Source organism: Rhipicephalus microplus, chromosome 2, assembly GCF_043290135.1.
Source record: "Rhipicephalus microplus isolate Deutch F79 chromosome 2, USDA_Rmic, whole genome shotgun sequence".
Lineage (NCBI taxonomy): Eukaryota > Metazoa > Arthropoda > Arachnida > Ixodida > Ixodidae > Rhipicephalus > Rhipicephalus microplus.
The window spans coordinates 24,854,591-24,878,927 of record NC_134701.1 but is presented as its reverse complement, the minus strand read 5'-3'; the positions used below and the strand labels follow the sequence as shown (position 1 = coordinate 24,878,927).

Here is a 24,337-nt window from a genome sequence, read left to right as displayed (position 1 = left end):
TACCGACAGATGCCGGTTGTGTCGGAGGAGCGACGGGCTTCAAAAAGCCGGCTGGGCGCTGATGTGGTGCTTTACGGCACTGGCACTCGTGACACGTCTTCACGTAATGCTTCACGTCTCGATTGAGCTCAGGCCAGTAGTAGTGTTGGCGAATCCGGGCCAAGGTACGTGTGAATCCTAAGTGGCCTGAGGAAGGCTCATCGTGACAGGAGGACAAGACATCGTCTCGTAACGCTGTCGGGACGACGAGCACGTACTCAGTCGCGTAAGGATCGAAGTTTCTTTCATACAGGATATTTCTGTGAACGCAGAACGATGATGGCGAGTGGGCGAATGCTGGTGGTGGATGCGGCGTACGGCCTTCGAGATATTCGACGAATTGTCGAAGCTCGGAATCGTTCTTTTGTTGTTCAGCCAAGTCGGATACACTAACGGTGCAGAGAAAACTGCCGTCGAGATCGTGATCACTTGACGCTGCCTTAAGAGGAGCTCGGGAAAGGCAATCAGCGTCAGTATGCTTCCTGCCAGACTTGTACACGACTGTCAATTCGAACTCCTGAAGGTGTAAGCTTCACCTGGCCAGACGTCCGGAAGGGTCTTTAAGGTTCGCCAACCAGCAGAGCACATGATGATCGGCAACAACTCTGAACGGGTGACCATACAGGTACGGTATGAATTTAGCTATTGCCCAGACAACAGCTAGGCACTCCTCTTCAGTGGTTCTGTAATTCGCCTCCACAAATTAAAATCTGGCTCACATAAGCAATAGGGCGTTCTATGCGTCCTTGCCACTGGACGAGGACTGCACCAAGGCTGATGTTAATGGCGTCTCGAGTGTAGTTCAGTGTTGTTATGCCTGCGAGACCACAGCGAACGTCCATGCCTCTGAAAAAGGCAATCTGTGTCAAGGCCAGCACGCGAGCCTGCCTGACGCGAACAACTCAACGGCGTCATCGTGCCTTTCTGCCGCGCTCGTGCAGCGAGTCATGTCAGCCAGCGAGCCGGCGCCTTCCTGTCTGGCGAGTCTGACGTAATGCGTGGCAACGTCACTCGTCCTTGGGTGCAGCCATGTGCAGCGCAGCGGCGACCCCATTGGAGGATTCTGACCTAACGACCAGCGGCGCTTCTAGTTGGACATTTGGTTACTCAAAGAATCCACCCGGTGCATATAAAAGAAGCCCTGCGTCGCGTCGCGAGCAGTAGACATGGGTGTCAGAGTAGAGCTATGTGTTAGGGAGGAGAGCTCGGCTCTTCACGTCTCAAAGTTGTCGGCCCTAGTGCCGAATTTGTAATGCCTCTGTATATATGCTGTACATAAACCTTGTTTAACTCACTGTCGTCTCGTCCGCTCGTCTATCAGCTTTGCGCAGAAGCAGTCGCGAGCTGAGAAACCTACGCTACCAAACGGCTGGTGACCTTCCCGGCGGAATTCGAAGCAGCGCCGCCTTTGGGACCGTGTTGGCATCGCCGTCTTTCGAAACAGTGGTTGCAGCGGTGAGATTCGTGGCGCCCTTCGTAACGTCATCGTAGGCGCGCTTCGCAACAGTGTCGGCATATTCGTCGTAGTGTCCGAGTAAGGGCTCAGACTAAAGACGCTGCTGGAGCTCGGAGAAAACGCGTGTTCGCTAAGGGCTCCACACGAAGGGAAGATCTTCTTTTGTCAGACGAGTGAGGGGTTGGGCAATGTTGGTGAAATTTCGTACAAAGCGTCTGTAGTACGCGCAGAGGCCTAAAAATCGACGCACATCACGTTTGTTGGCAGGTAGCAGAAAATCTGCGACACCCAATGTTTTGTCTGGGTCCAGCCGAATACCATCAGGGCTAAAAAGGTGGCCGAGGAACTTTAATTCGTTGTAATCGAAATTACATTTTTCTGGTTTCAGTGATATGCCTGCCATGCGAATTGCTGCAAACACAGATATAAGTCGCTGCAAGTGCTGCTCAAACGTTAAGGAGAAGACAATGACGTCGTCTAAGTAAACAAGGCATGCTTCCCACTTGAGACCGGAGAGCACTGTATTAATCATCCTCTGGAATGTCGCAGGGGCTGAACACAGACCGAAGGACAGCACCTTGAATTCGTACAGACCATCAGGCGTTATGAATGCTGTTTTCTCTCGGTCGCGTTCATCAACTTCGATCTGCCGCTGGCCACTGCGTAAATTCACAGAGAAGTATCGGGCACGTCTGAGACGGTCTAGTGAGTCGTCGATGCGCGGAAACGCTTAACGTCTTTCTTTGTGACTTTGTTGGGTTTGCGGTAATCGACGCAAAATCGAAGAGTGCCGTCCTTCTTTCATACTAGTACGACGGACGATGACCATGGACTGTTCGAGGATTGTACTACGCCATCTTCGAGCATCTGCTTCACTTGAGAACGTATTGCCTCTTGTTCCTTTTGTGATACTAGGTAGGCGTGCTGACGTATGGGTCGCTCAGCATGGTCAGTGACAATGGGCTGCTTTACGGTTGGCGTTTGTTTTATCTTGGATGTAGACGTGAAACAGTCGCTAAACATGCGAAGGATACAGCAGATTTGCTATTTTTGCACACATGACAGCTTCGGATTGACATCAACTGTATCGGCTACCACAATGTCACTTTCAACGGCTGCAGAAATTGGGGCTATCGTCGTACACACTTCATCGTCATTGGATTCGAAATGAGCGATAGTTGTTCGCTTGGCCAAATGTTGGTATGCTCCACTAAAATTGGTGACCAACAACTCAGTCGTCCCACGTTTAAATTGAATTATGCCATGGGCAACGCAGATTTGCTGAGACAAGAGCATCAAAAGGTTGGCTTCAGCGAGACCCCTACTGTCATGGTCTATGCCACCCTGTACAGTAACGAACATACTGATGCATGGCGGAAGTGTGACAGTGTCGTCGACAATGCAAAGCGCGGTCTTCTGCAGATCGGTATCTCTAGGCTTCGGGCCATAGTCGTCAGCAAACGTTACGAGGCAGTCTTGAAGATTTATAACAGCACCGTGCTCATGAAGGAAATCCATGCCAAGGATAACTTTCTGGGAGCATTCGGGAAGCACAACGAAAGGAGCAATGAACGTGGACACACAGATTTGCAGCCTTGCGGTGCATCTCCCGATTGGTGTCAAGAGATGACCACCTGCTGTCCAAAGGTTTGGTCCATGCCCCCAAGGAGTCGTGGCTTTCCAGAGTTCAGCCACAAGTTCAGCGCTGATAACTGAGTAGTCAGCACCGGTGTCAACCAGAGCAGTCACTGGATGATTGTCGACAAGAATGGCAATGTCAGCAGAAACGGGTTCGTCAGCGATGTGAGGTGTCGGCTGAAAGGAATCGTCGAAGGTCGGCGGATGGGTCGGAGGAGGCTGTTTTGACGATAGCTTAACAGCGGTCCCACCCCCGGAGGCCACCGATTCAAGTTTCCCCAGCGTGGACTTGGGGACCTAGCGGATCGTCCTGCAACAACATCGGCGAAAGTAGAGTATTGATTCGCGGACGTAGAGCGTCGAGGAGACGGAGAGCGTGATTGGCGTCGCTGAAGATTCGGAGACGGTAGACTTGCCAAGTATTCTGCGATGGCGCGGAGTCGTTCCCCGTCCCTGGGCTGACGAGCGACTGGCCGAAATCCAGGTAGGCCCATCTGTCTGTACGAGCACTCTCAGTACAAGTGACCTGGCTCACCAGAGTGGTAGCATAGTGGCCGATTGTCGGAAACGCGCCACACGCTAGATTTCCGCAAATTAGGTCACAGATTCTCATAGTGTGGGGGGCCCGAGAAGTACTGCGGCATCTGCAGGCAAGTCGGTCGTTGGTATTTATAGTGCGGCAGGCCCGAGAAGTGCTGCGGTGTCTGCAGGCTGGTCGGTCGTTGGTTTTCATAGTGTGGCAGGCCCGAGAAGTGCTGCAGCGTCTGTAGGCTAGTCGATCGAGGGAAATAGCTGGCTGCGGGTGCAGGAGCGCGTACAGCTTCCGCGTACGTTAGCAGAGGAGCTTCGGTTAAAGGTGGCACTAATGGTTGTACCAGCTGCCGCACCTCTTGACGGACGACGTCTGGCAGAGCAGCCACTTGAGGTTGTGAAGGCACAGCGTGAAGTTTTTGCAGCTCGTCGCGTACAATGCTACGAACTAGCTCAGCAAGGTCTCTCACGCTTGTGACATCAGGTGTTACCAAGGGTGCTGACAGACATGCAAGGTTGTCGGACCGGTCATACTGCGAAGACCGCTGTCTTAGCAATCGCTCCATTATCGTCGTTTCGCGGAGGAATCCCACCACGGTAGCTGGTGGGTTTCGTACAAGTCCTGCAAACAGCCGCTCCTTGACAACCCGCATCAGAATGCGTACCTTTTTGTCTTCAGTGATTGCAGAATCCGCTAGACGGAACAGACGAGACATCTCCTCAGCAAACATGGCCACGGTTTCACTTGGTCTTTGATTGCGAGAATTGAGGAGACGTTCGGCTTGTTCTTTCCGGGCTGCGCTACCATACGTGTTCCGCAGCTGAGTGCAAAACACCGGCCAGGTTGTCAGGGCATCTGCAGGCAAGTCGATCATTGGTTTTTATAGTGCGGCAGGCCCGAGAAGTGCTGCGGCGTCTGTAGGCTAGTCGGTCGGGGGAAATAGCTGGCTGCGGGTGCAGGAGCGCGGTTCTCAAACCAAATACGCGCCGAATCCTCCAGGTAGAAATAGACATACCGCAGTGTCTGGTGCTCGTCTAACTCGTTGGCGACGGCGACTCGATCGTATTGGTCCAGCCAGTCTTCAACGTCTTCGTAGGGCTCCCTATGCAAGGGCTTTGGGGTTCGAAGGGCTGGTGGCCATGGAGCTGGCGGAGTCACGGTCTGTTCAGTCTGGCTTGCAGTTGTCGCATTTGCCATGGTTCTGGAGCGTTCCGGAAAAGGGCCGAATTGTGGTGGTAGGCCTAGTTGCCGCCGACTGCGTCAAAAGTTGGCTGTTTCTACTAAGGCGTCGATGTTGGGGCCGAGATCTTCCTCGTGGTAACAGTGCATAAACTATTACCCAGCGCCTCCACCAGTGTCACGTTACACCGTAACTGTAACCTGTTGATAATGGCACACAAGGACGTCAAACTGATTCAAACAACGACAATACGAATATCGTTTTCTCTGCACGCGCATCTTCGTCCTCTTCTGAACAGTGGCACATACAAGCCTGCCAGCATCTATGGAAATAATACTTTCAGAACTTGTACTAGTGGCAATATCATAGTTGAAATCAAGAAGATGAAATGGACATAAGCCGGGCATGTTGTGATTAGGCAGGATATCTTAAGGATAACTTACTGGATTCCCAGAGAAAGCAAGCGGGTCAGGGGGAGACAGAAAGTTAGGTGGACAGATGAGATTAGGAAGTTTGCGGGGATAAAGTGGCAGCAGCAAACACAGGACAGACTTGACTGGCAGATCATGTGAGAGGCCTTTTCCTGCAGTGGACGTAGTCAGGCTGATGATGATGACGATATTGTGAGGACAGTCACTGATTTTGCCTTGTGCCTGGACATACCATCATCATTTGTTCAACTTCCTCATCTGAAATTTTAACTGACTGAAAGCCCGTCTGGTCACGACCAGGCATTAAGACAATCAAAACAACATGCTGACCACGAATAAAAGCAAGGCCCCTGTACGAGAGCCTTGTTCACAAGTGACAAATGACTGGATGAGCAGTCCGGTTATGTATGTTATAAAATATGACATAAGCAACATGTGTAGGCATGTGAAAAGTTTCCGTCATTTCGTTTGAGGATGGGCACCATTGTCTGGATCGCGATAGATTTGAGATGAAGCCGAGATGATCAGTTCTGTTTTCTTTGTGTTATCCTAGCCTATTTCCCACCAAGACGTTTGTGCGCGCTCAAGCAGCACATTCCATGAGATCTTTTTATTAATGTCATACATTTGCTACTTTAGTGTATGTGGAAAATAGCCAGTCTTGCCGATGTAACTTCCACTACAGTCTGCGCATGGGATGCTGTAAACAACACCTGGAAATTTTCGGCAGTTTGTCTTTTACCCTCACAAGGAAATGTTTCAACTTGTTTGTTCGCACGTGTGCTTTCTGCACATCATAGAGGCGTAGCACATGTGCAAAGTGTTCACAGATGTCCGGAATATATGGCACAGAAGCCCGTTTTCGTGGGTGCGAGTGCCCAGACCGTGGCGAACGTCCTAGCTGACGTTCCACAGAGTGCATGAACGAGTCAGGGTAGCCACTTTGAGCAAGATCCTGATGCACATGCTCCTGTAGGCCCCGAACGACATGCTTTTTCCTTCGCATTTGACACGGACACCTATGAAAGGAAGTTGACTATGGTGCTTCTCCTCTACAGTAGACTTGATTGCTGCATTCATGTCATTCAGGTGCCCAGTGAATGCATTCTATGTCTTTCGCAAGCAGGAAGATGATGACTTTTTTCGGACAGCTCCGCAGGAGCTTCTTGCTCATCAGCGATGCACTCGACAGAAATATGATGCCCCCCCCCCAGATCTCTTAAGGGGAAGATGCCATAGACCTCCATAAGTTCAAACGGGAATTTATCCAAATTTATTACGAATGCACAAAATTTATCCAATTTTGTATGGGCGTGATTCTCTGTGGTGTTGCAACTCGCCATTGACCCTCTACCATATCTCAAAGAGTTGCATTAAAAGACCAAAGGAACTCAATCGCTTACAGCATATGTACAGAATAGAAAACTATACGAAACAGTGAGAGGCAGTCCTCGTTATCTAACCCCCGGGGTGCAACTAGCACTCCTGAACCATGTCCGGCTGGAGGCACAATCCAGTGAAATTTTGGACATGGGGCCCTCCCTTTTCACCCCAATAAATTTATTCATAGTCATCATCATTCTGCGATGTGCACGTGTGTGACAGACGTTCTTTTTTAGTTGTGTGACGCCACAAAGCTGTTGCGTGACGCCCCAAAGCTGTTGCGTGACGCCACAAAGCTGTTGCGTGCCGCCGAGTAGCTCAAAAAAGAAAAAAAGATGCAATCGTGAACTATAATGTATTCCCCTGCGATCTACACTGTCGAGAAGCGTATCGGGAAGCGTACTATTCGTAACAGAGCACTTATTTTTGTCTCAGACACTAAATCAGAAACGCACCACCGTCTCCAGATGACACCATCACATCACTGTGCCAACTGTTCCCTTCATGAGAATGTGCAATGAAACAAGAAAACAAGTATAAGTTAATCACGCCATATCCACAGATTGAATGATGATAATCAGGCGAAACTTGAGAGGGAGAGATCTTCGGTAAACCGTAACTCTCCTCTAAAAAGTTAGCCCATTACATCATTAGAAAGACGTAACACCGCGAGTATATTATATAAATCGACTTTTATTTTTTTCTTGCTTGTTTGTTGTTTCATTTTTTTTTTCTTTTCATTTCATCATTGTCATGGCAGCTGAATCACGAAGTCCCTTCATTATTACGGCTTTGCGGTCCGTGAAATAAAGAGAGAGAGGTTCTTGTACTAGCTGCAGTGGGACGTGAAGCGTGAAGTGGCGGACATGAAGCGTCAAGTCTACGAAGCGTGAAGCGGCGGCAGCGCTCATGAGCAGCAGGCGAGAGCAAGCGATTCGACGGCGACGATGGGGCACCCACAAAAGGTGCATACTCGTACCAAAATCGGGTGCTAAATTCCTACACTGTTCGTGGGGAAAATTCCTTATATCAAGGCTGTTTCCCTCGGTTACCTTATTACATAGAGGTCACAAGTACATGTGCTTCTAGGGAGCAAGTGTGGGGAATAGAATATCGAGGAATTGTATCAAGGAATTCGTCATATGAATATTCATTATAAGCAGTAAACTACAAAAGCCACAACACTTCAAAATCTGAAAAAGCAGAGTAGCAGAAACACACAGAGAGCAGAAATGTAGCACTAGCAACTGACGTTTATTTTAAAAAAAGACTTTCTTCTCAAGTCTGTACAACGCACTCACAGATAAACAAACCAAAAAACCGAAACATCAAGCAAGCTAATCTAAGCAAATCACCTCTGTGTGAGCGCAAGGCGGGGGCAGGTAGGCCTGCATCCCACAAGCCGGTGTTGCCACCGTTCTTGGCACCGTTTTCTTGCCACCCCAGAAGCATGCGCAGATGTACCCCTTCTCCCTCCAAACCAAACACGAAACAAGAAAAAAAAGCTATTTTTGCATTGGCAGGGCCATGCTTTTAGTTAGTGTCACATATGCGGAATAGCGCTGCATTTGGGGGGCGCTTTATCGAATAGTCTTTCCCGGTATCCATGTCTGTGTTCATGTTGTTCGCTCTTCGTTTTCGACACCGAGCACGGGTGCATGGTTTCACTGCGCGCGCGTGGTGTGGCCCCCAACAATGTTCAGCTTTGCCTTTTTTTTTAAATTTTTTTAAATGTGGACAACCGTGTCACCACTACTGAGAGGATGTCAGATCAGGTGCTGATGGAAACTCTCTGAGACCACAATGATGACGGATCTTCGAAGGTCGACTCGTCTCATGCTTCCGTCTTGCACAGCCCCGAGAGTTTGCAGGCTCATAGCTTTCGCGATTAGCCGGTTAGTTCAGACAACAACATGACGGCACGTTTAATGCAATGCAATAAACATAATAGTAAAAATTTGTAATGTTATTGAAGTAAGGCAGCCAACCCCCTTGGATCTGATAACGCGGAACTTCTACAGAACGCTGGTGTGAGCAAATACGGCCGCTCCAGGGAGAAGTGCTCTTTTAACACAGTCTCTTCGCGTTGAAAGTGCACTGATACTTGCCGAGATAGCAAGCGCGCCAGCAATCATGATTGCCCTGAATATCCAAGTTCATTGTTGCCAAACGATCCTCGGCCTCCCCCTCCCCCCCCCCTCCTGCCCTGCATTTTTTTTTATGCTCGTTCAAGACAGGTGGTTTCCTTTCTGTTTGAGCCTTCGACAGCAGCTCTAACACGCAGGGAATGCTATCTTATGCACCTTCTAGATAATTGAGATAAGCTGACTCATTTAACCTCTGCTTCAGCAACGCTTGCACGCTTTTATTCGTTCATAAAAGTTACGATGCGCCGGGGCATGTTATTAATTGGTTCTTGTTACAGAAAACATGGCAGCGACAACAAGGCCCCACAGAGAGTGTCCAAGAAATCGCTATTGCAATAGCGACGCAGCTTTTCACCCCTTGTTACGACCGTCATAATTATTGAAGTTTTTTGGCCTTTGTGAACGTAGCGAAAATATTTCGATGCATTCCAAACAATGGTGTGACGTCAAGACGGGTTGATTTCCTCTCGGCAAAACCTGAACGAGGGGTTCGGGACTGGTTCGCGCCAAGAAGGCTTTCGAGGCAGACAAGGAGACAGCTGGGCCATTTTCAAGGTCACCAAGGATCTGAAAATCTCGGAACCATCATGGTATTTGCAGTTCAGGCTGCAAGCTAAAGCCAAATTGGTTGTGGCTGCATCTTGCGAGGACAAGCAGAGCCCCGGGATATGTGCAGCTAAGCCGCAGCTTCTAGCAAACAACCAGGAATGGAATGTGGGGGTGAAGAAAAGGATAATGCTCTGTCTGCTGCAGCCCTTGCCCGAGCTCGCCTCGGCGACGAGGGATTAGTTGACTACTCCTCCCTCCCCCCGTTTTTCCATAGGATCGGCTGAATGGAGTGGAATATTTTTAGGGTATGCTGGCCCACCACTACATTGTCCTACCCAAACAGTCAGGCAAGTTTGACATGTGTACTGGCAGCCGGTTTTTCGAACCTCACCCAGCTGCCAGAAGAATCTTGGAAACCAAAATCATCGGACGTGCGTGAAACTTGGTGACGTGTGCAAAAACGTTGGTGAAGTGCTTTGGTGACCATATTTGGGCATCGTGTGGACTGTGCCCTCTCCGCATGCATTGTGTGGCGTCTTTCTTCTCCTTCGTGGGTGGAGCACCTAGACCATGGAGCGCCCTATTGGCGGAAGCCACGGACAATGTGCCCAGGGTTGGCAACGAGGCACTATATAAGCCGAAGACTTTCGTGTTCTACAAGTTCTACAGTTCAACAGTTCTCATGTACAGTTCTTGACTTCTACTTGATCACTTGATCACCTCATTTCTAATTCTCAGTTACTAACCATGTAAATAAATTGTTGTCGTTATTACGAGCGCCTCATCTGACTTGTTCGACGATGGGTCCTTGGACGGGGGCCCGCTACCAAACTGAGGCCCGCGGGACCCGGAGTCGCAACACCCTAAATAAAAGTTTTGGGTTAGCTCTGCATTCAGTCTTCTTTCTGTTTGTTCATTATTTGTGCACTTTTTTTTTTTTCAAATTTTCGCACTATACCTGCATATAACGAAATCCCCTTCATACAAAAATTTTCTGGGAATTTACCAATTTCATTATATTAATGTTTAACAGTATTGCCAACATTGCCGTAAGCCCACCAGGTTTTCCGTACGGTCAGCCACCGCTTACTTCATCACTTGATGTACCAATGTTCGAACAAAAACCCGACCCAGCTGTGCAGCTCTCCAGAATCGAGGAACATCAAACACGGCCTCAATGCTCGAGCCTACTGGTCAAGAAAGACATGCCGCTTGCCGTCAAAGTCAATACTGCAAGCGATATGTTGCCCTATGCTTGAATACGCTTGTGCCGTGTGGGACCCCTGACGGAGTACTTTGAGTTACAGACTTGAAAAACTACAAAGTAAGCTGCAAAATTTGTCCTAAGGAGGTACTCAAGAAATGACAGTTACACTAATATGAAAAATCAAGTAGGATAAGAATTACTCTCATCGCGTCAAATTAAACTGCATCTAAAGCCCCTGTGCCAAATAATTCATGGTAAAATTGGCATACGAAAAGAAAAGTACCTTCACAGTTCTCATTGTAGCTCTTTGCAAAATGATCATTCCTTCAAGATTTTAGAGCATCGTGCCAGATCAAATTTGTATGCTAATTAGTTTTTTGTTCATTCCATAAGTGAATGGAATCGCTTATCAAGTAACCAAGTCTGCTGTGTAAATGGAGATGTGTTTTTCTCGACATCGAAACCCCAAGCTGCAGCGCCTTCGGGCTAAGCGGGGTAATCATTGAATAAACAAAAGAACAAAGAATCACAACGTGTTTCATCCTTATTGTCAACCATTTCTTTGGCAGTGCTTCGATCGACACGACAGATGTCAACATGAGCTGCATCCAAATGCTATATGCTAGCTTAGATCCACGCAACAACGGCGCTTCTATGTTCTTACACTGACAAGGTTTCGAGGTAACACCCTAACTGGTTTTGAAGGAAGCCATCTGACCTGCAACAGGGAAGAGCCTAACCCTGACAGAACGCCGATGTGCACTACCCGATGACTGCGCCGCTACCAGCCTCAACCTCCTGAGGAAAATTGATCACCCGTTCACCATTACACCATCTCGACCAGGAGTGCCAAATAGACCTACTTTAACTGAGGCTTTGTCAACTTGGCAGGGCAATCTGTCCCATGCTACGTGCCAGTGCAGCGACAATGACAAAGTCGACGTTGGTGCGACAAAGTGCATGTGGAATGTGGAAAAAAACAGTGTTTTTGCATTCCAAAGCAGCATCATACATTTTTCTTTGCCTCACAAAGAAATACTGACTGACAATATGAACGCGGAAAATGTGAGCGAAAACACATCCCAAAAGCAAGCAACAGCTGATCTGAAAGCACAAGGCGTTTAGACATGGATTTCTTCCCCCTGACTGTATATATTAAATAATGTCAAGTTCCAGGCAATGAAGTGTGTGGTTGGCCCGTGCCGTCGTGTTTCGGTATTCATTTTGCACATTCAGATGCGAGCGTACCAGGTTCTAGATTATGCATGACAAAGACAAAAGAACCCACCCAGAGAATAAGGTAGAGGTACACATCTTGGCAGCTCCACTTGAGGCAGCAGCTGAGTAGTACGCCTTAATGGTGTGGTACGTGTGCAAGAACTGCCTCAACGTCAGCAGGCGAGCCTGCCTGTCCCCTGCACCAACCTGCAGAGTACAAATGTAGTTCTCACTTGTGCATGAAGCCAACACATTAAAGTGTTGCACTAGCATGATAATAACAAAACTTGAACACATCCTTTAATCATCAAATTACTTGATTCTTGTCTTATAGGATGTGCCAGTTTCTTCATAAGCAATCAGTACTCGGGTATAGCACTTTAGAAAACAGAAACTTGCAACACCGCAGGTGGTGCCATATGTACTCAATAATTCAAAGAAAGTGGCTAGTAAGTATAACATTACTGTTGTGTTTTCTGCTGCAAATAAACTGGCGCAGCTGTGGCAGTGAGCTTCTCGTGTTCGCAGCAAGGGTGCCAAAAGAGGCACGGGAAACCAAGGACGTAGCTAGATATTTTTTTGGGGGGGCGAGGGGGCACAGCTTTCGGTTTCTTTTTTTTTTTGTGGCAACACTGTCGGCGGTAGTTCAAAAAGGCAGTGCACATGTATATCAATCAAGTCATGAGATTCTCTCTCTCCCAATGCGTATGGTTGTGAAGAGAGTTAGTTGAAGTACTGTAATTGATTGATATGTGGGGTTTAACGTCCCAATACCTCTACAGTTAAACCTCGTTATAACGAAATTGGAAGTCCGCCGCTATTTACTCGTTATAACCAATATTTCCTTATAGCCGTAGCGGGCATTTACCGCAAATATCATGCACTGTACTTACCCCAAAAAAATAGCGGGCAAAATAGCATCCCGCCACACGGTGATATGCAACAAAATAACCGCATTCCCAAATAAAAAGAAAAAAAGTCATGCACCTGTTTTAATGCACTTAAAAATACACAGCTTGCATTTCAGGCAGACTTAGCTGCGAAGAAGTTCATAATTGGACGCTGATGCATCTTCCTGATGCGAACGATGGCTCGCTCAGCTGCCGCCGCAATGTTCAAGCCATCTTCGCCGCCCTCGTGAACGCCGAAGTAGCGGCGCAGTACGTCCACCGCGTCTAATGCCTCCGACGCCGTCGGCACGTTTGTCTCCTGTTCGTCGACAGAGTCATCGTCACTGGTTTCGTTGATCACTGACACCGCGCACAATATCGTCATCCAGGAGCTGCTCCGTTGCCACCACTTCCGAGTCCGCACTCACATAGTCGCAAAACGACTCGCTGTCAGGCACGACACCGGCGTCACGAAGTGTCGTCCATGACGCAGCAACTTCGTCTGATGTGGCAAAACCGTCCGGCACAGTGGGCTCGTCTGATGGCTCATCGCTGGCGTCTGGTGCGGCGGCAAATGAGGCGTGTCGAAAGCAGTTTGCGATCGTGGTCGCCGTCACACTCATCCACGCCGCCTGAAGCATTTCGAGCGCAGCGTACACCTCAACATCGGTGTCTCGCTTCATCCTCATGTTGCGCAGTAGCTTGTCTATCACACGCTTGCGGTAACCTGCCTTCAGCGACATAATCGCGCCTTGGTCGAGGGGCTGTATTTTTGCTGTGCAGTTGGCAGGAAGGAACAGCAGCTCAATGTTTTGAAGCAGGGCAGCGGTATGGTGGGCGGTGCAGTTGTCTAGAACAAGGCACACCTTGCGGTTCGCCTTTGCCAGCTTCTCGTCCCACTCGCAAAGCCATTTTGAAAAAATCTCCCTGGTCATCCAGGCTTTGCGATTGGCTACGTACTTGACTGGGAGCTGCCTCTTCCCCTTAAAGCAGCGAGGGGATGCACTTTTGCCAATTACGAAAATTGGCAGCTTCTCAGAGCCGGTCATGTTTGCACAAAGTAGTGCAGTGATCCGCAGCTTACTTTGTTTGCCGCCATGGCACGGCTCGCCTTTGAGGGCTAACCTCTTATGCAACATCTTGAAAAAGAAAGCGGTTTCGTCCGCGTTAAAAATATCCCCCACGCTGTATTTTTCTAGCAGCCGCACGATGTTTTCTTTCGCCCACTTGGTAGCCTATGCTTCGTCGACAGATTGCGATTCGCCGCAGACCGCTTTCCTGACAACGTTGTGGCGCTCCTTGAAGCGCTGGAGCCAACCCGAACTTGCTACAAAGTTGTCATAGTCCATGATGCAGGCAAAGCTCTCGCTTTTCTTTGCAGCAAGGCACCACTCAATGGCAGATTCACGGCCCGCGTGTCCAAGAACCACTTAAAAATGGCCTTTTCGACTGCTTCAAAAACAGGTGCCCTCATCCTCTTAGCGCTTCCTTTCACGCCACGTGCAATAGCGTCGATGATGGACTTCTGCTTGCTCAAGATGGTTGACAGTGTGCTTGTCGATACGTAAAAGCCTCTTGCCACGTTGCCTTTCTTGGTCCCCGATTCGACGGCTCTTATCATAGCTGCCTTCTGATCTAGCGTTATGCGCTTTCGCTTCCCGCCTGGCGCATTCATGTTGGTGGAATCAGGAGCACAGCACGATAAAAGATAAAGCGGAAGCGGTCGAAAAAGAGAAGAAACACGCACGCAAAAGCAACGCGGCTCACGTCGGCGAGCGACAACACTTGATTGATTGATATGTGGGGTTTAACATCCCAAAACCACCATATGATTATGAGAGACGCCGTAGTGGAGGGCTACGGAAATTTCGACCACCTGGGGTTCTTTAACGTGCACCCAAATCCGAGTACACGGGCCTACAACATTTCCGCCTCCATCGGAAATGCAGCCGCCGCAGCCGGGGACAACACTTGCAGAGAAAGTGACTGTGAAGAGGAAGGGGCAGAAGGGGCGCTCTTTTGCGCTGCCCTCTAGGAACCGGTTACTCAAGGGGAAGGGGGTATGTAAGATTAGGAAGCGCGCCTCAGCGCCATGAGAAAGGGGAGAGGGAGAATGTAAAGAAGACACAAAAGAAAAGAAAAGGGTGAAACGTTCCCAGAGCTGCTGAGCGCTCCCCTGTCGGTGGTAGCCAAGCGGCGCACGTGCAGCGACCTCTCCTCCGGAAACAGCGCGTGCCGTCTGCTTTGAGCGCGTTGTTGGAGGGCGCGTGGCGGGAGTTTTGAACTGCTAAATACAGTTCTCGCGTTGCGCGCAGTCTCAAATTCGCGTTGTGCACTGTCGTGACATCGGCTGAAAATTTTACTTCCTAACAAAATTTGTTCGTTATATCCCACATCAGGCAAGTTTTGCGTCGTTAAAACGAGGTTTTGAATACATTGGTTCGTATGGGGACTTTCAAGGGGAATTAGGATTTGCTCGTTATATCCAATATTTCGTTATAGCCTGTCTCGTTATAACGAGGTTTAACTGTATATGATTATGAGAGACGCCGTAGTGGAGGACTCAGAAAATTTCGACCACCTGGGGTTCTTTAACGTGTACCCAAATCTGAGCACACAGGCCTACAACATTTTTGTCTCCATCGGAAACGCAGCCGCCACAGCCGGGATTTGAACCCGCGACCTGCGGGTCAGCAGCCGAGTACCTTAGCCACTAGACCACCACGGCGGGGCAGTTAAAGTACTGTAAGAATGATCGATTGATATGTGGGGTTTAACGTCCCGAAACTGCCATATGATTATGAGAGACGCCGTAGTGGAGGGATCCAGAAATTAAGACCACCGGGGGTTCTTTAACGTGCACCCAAATCTGAGCACACGGGCCTACAGCATTTTCGCTCCCATCGAAAATGCAGCTGCTGCAGCCGGGATTCGATCCTGAGACCTGCGAGTTAGCAGCGGAGTACGTTAGCCCCTAGACCACTGCGGCGGGGCAGTACTGTAACAAGTACTGTAAATACAGTAAACGACAGGTACAATGACCACGCTCATGGTATGCTCGCAGCCAGTTAGCCAGAAACTAAGCTAGAGTTAGCAAGGGCTAGCTTGATATAGACAAAAATTGGTAATGGGTGACACGACTATATCACAAACATAGACGAGAGGTCCTAACATTCAGTAAATCATGACACGCATGTTATGTACAGCATGTTTCGCTCCTGGCTGGCATTATATCAATTCCCATAATGCACGAGATCTCCCAGTTCCTTATTAAGTTATTCAATCAGAAAATCATCTTTTTTTGTCAGTCTACCTTTTTTCAGAAAACCCCGTTAGGCTGTCGCCAGAGTTAGCATGCCATGCTCATTCGTGATGAGCCTCTCTGCACCCATTTCATTCATCTCGGTGCACAACAAAGACACTCAGAAAGCTGAGAAGGGATCAGGGAACATACCTCCTAAACGCAGTCTGGGTCACTAGAGTTGCTCACCCATTTGTGATTGTGAGAAAGTCAACCACACCTTCAAAATGTAATATGGCCACTGTCATATGCTGAGCCACAAAAAATATTCCATGTTTTCAGCAGCGAAAGTTGTGTGACCGATCATTATGACTACGGCATACGTTCCAAGTTTAACTTTCTATGATAAGCTCTTTGTGAGGCATACATATACAGGGCACATGTGGATTAGCATGTCCACTTTCAATTTACCACAATTTGCCAGCTTACTTTGGCATCCATTCATGCTCAATTAACCATGAGAGCACATTATCTCATTTTGGGGTATTTCTTTTTTTTTTTTTTTTCGACACATATTGGGCCTTGGAAGAAAGATTTTGTCTCTGACAAAGGACTTGCCATCTATGCATTGCCCTAAATTGAGTCAGCACAGGATACAATGCAATTTATTTATTTATTTATTTACAGATACTGCTAATCGCATTTGGGATTTTAGCAGGAAGGGCATTTCATAGAATGTGAACAATAAAAAGAAAGAAAAAAAAACAAATCATTTGGGCTTTCAAGTTATAACACTTACATACACGAGGGGAATACATGTTGAGGGCTAGGCACTTTTTAGCACAGGGTAATTGTTTGAAAAAGGAATGAACAGTAAAGGCGTAACATAATTTGCATCGTACCTAGTGTGACGAGCATGATAAAAAAGTCCCGCAGTATACAGAATAAAACAACAATCAATGTTCATACTCGTACCTATGACAACCTGACAACAACTACCTTCTTTTATTGATTTAACAAAAACACAAAATTCGTACAGAACACGAGTAATTCAGAGAGTCTGCAATGTAGACGGGTTATTCGTTGTCGCCTTGAAAATGCTCTTTTACTGCCGCGGTAAAATTATCAAGTGAAGTACAGTGAAGTATAGAAGGTCTCAGCCGGTGGGAAGAATTGCCAATGGGAAGAATGAATATTTAAATAAATCTGTGTGAAATGAGCACTCGTCAAGCATTTCAGAATGTGTGTGACGTGTCAGTCTTGTTTGTGCAATAGAAATGTATTTGGATGCATTAATCATTATCTCTCCATGTATCAGTTGGTACATGAACCGTAGTCGTGCTAATTTGGCTCGGTTTTGAAGAGTTAGGATTCCAGCTTTTTTAATAAGTTCAGTGGGTGAGTCAGAAAATCGATACTTATTGTATATAAACCTAATTGCTTTCCTCTGAATTCCTTCTAACTTGTTAATTTTGGTGACAGAAAATGGGAACCAGACAATATTGGCGTATTCTAACACAGGTCTGACGAACATTTTGTACACAATTCATTACACTTGTACAAGAAAACAATAAATAGCAGGTGAATAAAAAAAACAATATTACGCATTGTCTAGACAATACCAGCTAGTTCAAGTAGGACCTGTAGAAAACCACATAAATATTTAAAAGAGCAATATAATGCTTTTAGGAAGAAGCTCATGTGACAAGAAATAATTATTCACACAACCAAAAAACAATGAAGCACGAAACAGCAGCACCTGACATATGCAAAAAGCCAAACAGGAAAGCATGACATGAGCCGAGGACACACCTTACTGCAGAGGATCCGAACTTCACTCTTCCACAACACAGGCGTCTCTGATGTACCACACACCTCAAACACAAGGTGACGGTTTTTTGTGTCTGTCAAGCACTGGCATCTGCAGGCGAAGAAGGATACCATTACAAGCACCAATATTTCACCACAGCTAAAGAACCGAATCACACAAACATGCTTGTAGAATAAAAGACCTTTAATATGAACTCAGTTAATTCAAACTTGCAGTTATTTCGAACTAACGTCCTAGTCCCAGCACAGCACAGTGTATTTTAGTGGGGGTAACACCTAATAATTTGAAGACAAGTCCACAACAAGTAAATTGAACTGAGAGCCCGTGCTTTCTATCGCTCCTTGCAGAAGTTTGTTTCGTCGACCTGGCATCTTTCCTCTCCCATAGCATATTTGGTGGAGGTGGAACGTTCCCCCGTCCTCGCCACAAAGCTTTGGAGAGGCTGCATCATTCAGCCTCCAGTTATGGCGTCTAATCACAACAACCCGTCACCGTCTCCAGCTGGAGTGCCAACCACTGCGTACCTTACAATGTCCCACCCCCGTCACCCTGGTACGTTCTCTGCCTAACCTTACCCGGACGTCTACTACTGGCTCCGCATGTACGAGCGTGTTAGGCACACTCCCCGATGAGACCCTGCCATGATGCTCACCAACGTGACCTCTTAGTTAGATGGCACCCCACGTGTATTATTCAGTGCTCACTTGGGACATCGTCAAAGAACGACTATGCGACATCTTTGCGGACCCATCCGGTTGCCAAACGGCTGCACGACAAAAACTTGCCATCCTTGTTCAGTCGTCAACAGAGTCCTATGTCTCGTACATACAGGACATGCTCGCATTGTGCCGGGAAAGGATGAGCAAATGAACGAGAGTGACAAGGTGGGCCACACGCTCAAAGGCATCCCGGACAACACTTTCAACTTGTGTATGCCGTCACCACCGTCAATCTCATAATTAAACAATGCTGCCGCTTCAAAATGGTCAAAAGCCGCCAATTTCTGCCTCAATTTTCGCTGCTCACAAACACGGCTGTCAAGTGAACCTGCATCAATCTCGGTGCCACACCACCTTTGCACGAGAATGTGACACCCATCGCTGGGTGCGAGCTTGAGACAGCAAATACGACGCCTTTCCATCTACTTCCATTACACCAGGGCATCGTCCAAACACCTCCAGCAGTCTCAGTTATTCAAGCACTCGTGCGGCAAGAAATTGCAAACCTCAGTTTTTCTGTCACCTGCACCGTCTCCCAACCAGACTCCAGACTGATGCCAACGAATGCACCGCGCCACAACCCACACTTTCTGCCCAGATCCCGCAATCCAACAAAATGGAGAGCTGCAGACAAGTCGATTCGCTTTCGCTGTCACCGAGTTGGTCATGCCTCCCTTTCCTGCCACAGCACTTGGACTGGACCCCCCCTCTCACCCCCCTCAGAGCCAAATTTCCTCTTCTCGCTTATACGTGGACCCCTGTCAGTATTCGCCCAGCCGTGAGTATCCTGCTTCCGACGCACACCTAACAGCCGCTCCACCACTCGTCCACCATCACCACAACGCCGCCATTCTCAGTCGCACGAACCATGCTGCTATCCATTGCTGACTAACTATGGATCCTCTCGGACAGAAAACTAGAAAATGCAGCTCCTGGAGGTATTGCTGCATCATCCTCGGTTGATTCTCCCTACAAATGAAAACTTGATTGAAGTGCATGTGGACTATCTTTCTTTGACGACTTTATTGAACACTGGAGCACAGGTGTCCATGATGAGTGCTCATCTTTGTTCCCGCCACAAAAAAAAAAAAAAAAAAAACTCACGCCTAGCGCAACTCAAGCCATTGGCGTCGCCGATGGTGGAACTGTGGCAGTCATTGAAATGTGTACCGCTCGTAGTAGCCTTGTCGGCCGCCAAGTTCCTGTTTTATTTACGATTTTCAAAAATTGCCCTCACAACCTCATCTTCAGGATGGACTTCTTATTGATGCGTTCTGCCCTCATCGACTGTTCCTCAGGCACACTCTGTTTAAAACTTCCTCTTCTTCCAGATTCTCGCCCCGAACTCCGGAACAGCCTCTGTGCCACCAACTTCAGTCAGATACCACCAAAATCTCTCACATTCCTTGAATTGGCAACAACCTCTTCCGTTTTTGACGGTGATTATATAGTCACGCTTATTCCAGATGTTCTCCTGGCATGCGACATCACTGTGCCACACTCCGTTGTAACTATAGCCTCTAACCGGACCTGTCTGCCTATTATCAATTTCAGTTTTATGAAGCAAGTACCACCACAAGGAATCTCTGTCACCACACTACGATTTTTAATACAGTAAAATCTCGATAATATGAATTCGAAGGAAGCACACAAAATATTGGTATCATTCAGAATTCGTATTAAAAAAAAAGTTCAAGCTGTTGATGAAGATGAACAAGAACATTATTGGGTCAACTACTTCTTGCTGAAAATATCTATGATGTTCTTTTGAACTCTCTTGCCTTGACCATATCTCAATAAATTGCTGTGGCCTCCTCACTCATGCTGCTAGCGCTATAAAGTGCGTTCACACTTAGCATCAAAGAGAGCGAAAGCAGCAAAACCTAGTGAAAATTCACTTGCTTCGCTGTAAGCGGCAACTGGATAACTGGGCAACTTGGCTTGTTGTTTAGATCACGTGGTTTGAGTTCTAGCGCAGCCAGTGGTGCATGCACAGACAGGTAGAAGGTGGTGAGAGATGGCGACAGTTAGTATTGGGCAACAATTACCGGCGTGTTGTGTGTAGCGCAATTAATGCGGCTGATGCAGATAAAGCCAAAGCCGTAGCAAAAAGGCGGCCCATTATCACGTGGCGGCGAAATTCGTATTGGACCCATTTTTTTCGCTGCGGCTTCGCGGCATCGTTATTCGGCCACTTTTTCGGCAGCAAAGCGAGGGAAATTTCGGTGAGTTTTGCCACCTTTGCTCCCTTCGAGGCCAAGTGTGAATGGACCTACCTTCCACAGAGAAGCTGCATTGCCCCATTCACGTGCAGTGGTCAATCGCACAATCGTATCATCCGCGATTGCTGGGGAAACCGTTCGTATGACACCGAATCGCGGCGTACTTTATATAATGTAGTCCATCCGAAGTTACTTCAAAATTCATATCATCCCGAAATTCGCATCAACTGTAATCATATCATCGAGATTCTACTCTAAACAATGTAGGAATTGAGGCTAGCCCACCGCTATTGCACGGGCTTTATTGCCTATTTCTGCCGTTCTCATGTCCTAAGCATGACTTTCGTCTCCTCTGCGCTCTGTCGGCACTGGGGGAGTGGTAGTGATATTGACCCTCTCTCCCGGATGTCAATTGTGACGCTGCGCTCCAGTCTCTCGGGAGGTCTCGCGCGTGCGCGTCAAGGGGGAGTCAAAGAAACTCTCGGGATGACGAAGGGTGAGCATGCATTTATTTCCCATCTATCGGCTCCCATTGCTTGGGACACGCTCCGACTTCGCCAACGGCACCTTGTGCCCACGGCGAACGCTTACTTTTTGTTGCTCCTTTCGAACGCTAGGCTGAAGAGCGGTGTAGTGTCTTCACGCATGGTCCTACTACACCGACCCATACCTATCCAAGCCAACGCGAGCTTGGGACACGTTCGGACTTCGCCAACGGCACCTTGTGCCCACGGGGAACGCTTACTTTTTGTTGCTCCATTCGAACACTAGGCTGAAGAGCGGTGTGGTGTCTTCACACATGGTCCTACTACGCCGACCCATACCTATCCAAGCCAACGCAAGCGGATTTTGCCCTCGCTCAAGTGATTGTGCCCTATGGTCACAGATCGTGAGAGCAACGCAGCATAGTCACGAAGGCCTGTTTCCCCTCAGCAGCGTGTCATCCTGAACCCCTTTTGCCCATGGAGACATGCTTGCGGCACCCTTTTGTGTTGTGCTTTTCACCTATGGCGTGGATAAGTCTTGTTTGCTTTCTCGCTTCCTTTTGCAACAGGCACTGTATGCGTTTTTGGTGTTGCTGCAGGCCATAAAGTGTTGCAACCTGTTTGAGAGCACTACTGTGTACTTGCCACTCTGTGCTCGGCGCCTTGACTGTCCGAATGCACATGTGCCGCCACGTTAGCCACACAAAGCGACGGTGAACGCAGCCCTGTGGCTCGCCAAGACAGAACCCACGCTAGCGGCTGTACTCCTTTGCAATACGCAGTACACTACAAGGGCGCCCAATGCGGTAATAAAAGCTCAGACCATTTTTTACTGCTCTTGACAAGTCAGTTCGCCTGCCCAGACAACACGAAATGCCCCGTAGATGCGCTGCAAAGATCCCACCACTTTAGCCCACCGTGGGGCTAAAGTGGTGGGCTATGCTATGGTGGGCTATACAGAGCCATGCTCACTACATATACACTTGAGCTAATTGATGCTTGACGGTGGCCCAACCAATATCCTCAGCAGAACCTGTTTAGAACGTTGCTTGAAAGTAATATTAATAATAATAACAATAATATTAAAAATAATTTCCTATTATTATAAAGTAATAATATTCTACTTTATTATTATTATCAGTTATGACTTCGTTGAAAGCATTGTCACTGCACAGAACAAAACAGCAATAACAAAGATAACAACAGCAACAACAACAACAACAACAATAATAATGATAATAATAATAATAATAATAATTGGTGCTGCTGTTAGCTAAAGTTTCAGAGCCATATCCGTAGCTCAAGTCTAAGCAAGTGTTAAGACCGCCGCTTTCCCGTCCACCACCTGCACTTCTCGACCTCTCTCCTCCCCTACTTCTCTCTCCCCTTTCCCACTTGTCATACAGTTATAGCACTATGATTACAGCCTTATTATAGACAGCTCGCATTTTTTATGCTGTTAGCGGAGCAAATTTGGGCATAGTGATGTTTGCAGTTATTTGAGCCAGTATTATCAGACAGGCTCAACCACTCACCTGCAGTCCACAAAATAAAACCTGCCTATAACGATTTGGCTAGCAGGTATGTTCTGCTACTTCATGTGCAAAAAATCTCTTTGACGAAAAAAAAAAACAGACGCAGACAAGCACGGCTCTATGTCTGCTCTGTCCTTTGTCCAAGAAACGTTTCGCACAAGTCGTAGTGAGCACTAATACACACTTCCAGCGCCCGATAAGTACGCACAGTGGTGTACGAATAATTTAGCCACTATTTACATCTGTACCGTGCATTCCCTGCATGAACCACCTTTGGACCCACAACCCACATCTGAGATGTGACCCCACACCTACGCACCACAAAAGAACTACAAAAAAAATTTCACGTATTATCGTAAATGAAGGTTTACTTGTTTCTTACATTTTCATAAAGCCAACTTGCGCACACAAAATATCTATATCGAATTAGCCGATAAATTGACCTAATCCCGATTTTTTTTGTGTGTTCTGTGAGTTCGACTGTATTAACTTACAGATCTTGTACACGATGCACAAAATATGCAAGTTCGACATCACACATGCGTGGACATAGCCTGCGCAGCCACAGACAGACTAAAGGAATGGCCAACGGCCGCGCGAAACCCCCAGCCAGCTAAGCTGGCGCGTTCACGCGATTGCGTCATCACATCCCAGTGGTGCATGCGCAGACAGGTAGAAGGTGGTGAGAGAGGGCGACAGTTAGTATTGGGCAACAATTACCAGCGTGTTGTGTGTAGCGCAATTAATGCGGCTGATGCAGAGCATGGAGCCAGCTCCCAACCAGTCAACTAACGAAGCTGATCGGTTTCGCGAAGGCCACCGCCGAAGACCAGAGCACGGGAAAGAAAGTAGACTTCGCTCACACGGTTCACGAGGGGAGCCGTCAAGGTCGCCCCCGTCTTGGACTAGAAGGGGAAATATAATGTGGAAATATATGAGCGCACAAGGGAGAAGGAAAAGCACTTGATAGGAAAGACGTTCAACTTACAACTGAACTTTTATTCGAAAACATTCATTGCACGAGAGCACAAACGCGCATGCGCAACCAACTAACACTTCAAGGTGCCACCCTCCCCCAAAAGAAAAGAAGGTATACGTTTATCTACTTCAACAGCTCAAAAAAGACACCTCTTTTTCACTTACTGCTACCAAAGGAACACTGATACACGTGCTTGTGTTCGTCCTAATCTGTTCTGCTTCCGCGATTTCTCTGGTCAATCCATGTTTAGATTTGCCCAGAATTCTCGTGCTACCAAACTGCGGATTGCACCCACAATCCCTGCAGCGCACTGACACTGCAGGGATTGTGGGCGCGAGAACCTTCAAGGACGTCGCATGTTCTTGGAATCGATCATTCAAACAACGACCATCTGGCCGATGTACACTTTTCCATAGCTCAAGAGGATTATGTGCACCACCCCTGAAATACACAGTACAACCAGCGTGGCATGTTTTTGAGTGCAACCTCTCTTGTTCACCCTTCCTCGATTTCCCATCATCGGGCACAGTTTTGCCAATTTGTACTGCAGACTCACAACGTAATCAGTTTTTTGCAGCAGAACTCCAAGGCACAGAAAATGCATATATTTTAATGGCATGCCGTGACAATGTCCACTGGAAGCTCTTCAAGAATA

At 47.7% G+C, this 24,337-nt stretch overlaps 1 protein-coding gene across 19 annotated transcripts in view; it reads right to left on the bottom strand.

The window, feature by feature from the left end:
* LOC119169171 (RING finger protein 141) overlaps nt 1–24,337 on the bottom strand; it is a 158,201-nt gene that overhangs the window by 66,217 nt on the left and 67,647 nt on the right. For 15 of the 19 annotated variants that reach the window (XM_075886326.1, XM_075886328.1, XM_075886323.1 and 12 more), the window contains 2 exons: nt 17,724–17,832; nt 11,851–11,987 (listed from right to left, as the gene is read on the bottom strand). The exons of 1 other annotated variant lie outside the window; for it this stretch is intronic. In XM_075886326.1, coding sequence (XP_075742441.1) covers nt 11,851–11,876 — 26 coding nt within the window. In that variant the 5' untranslated portion in view covers nt 11,877–11,987; nt 17,724–17,832. Of the gene's footprint in view, nt 1–11,850; nt 11,988–17,723; nt 17,833–23,423; nt 23,609–24,337 lie in introns of all 19 variants that reach the window. 3 more of the 19 variants (XM_075886329.1, XM_075886330.1, XM_075886327.1) reach the window with 2 other exon arrangements.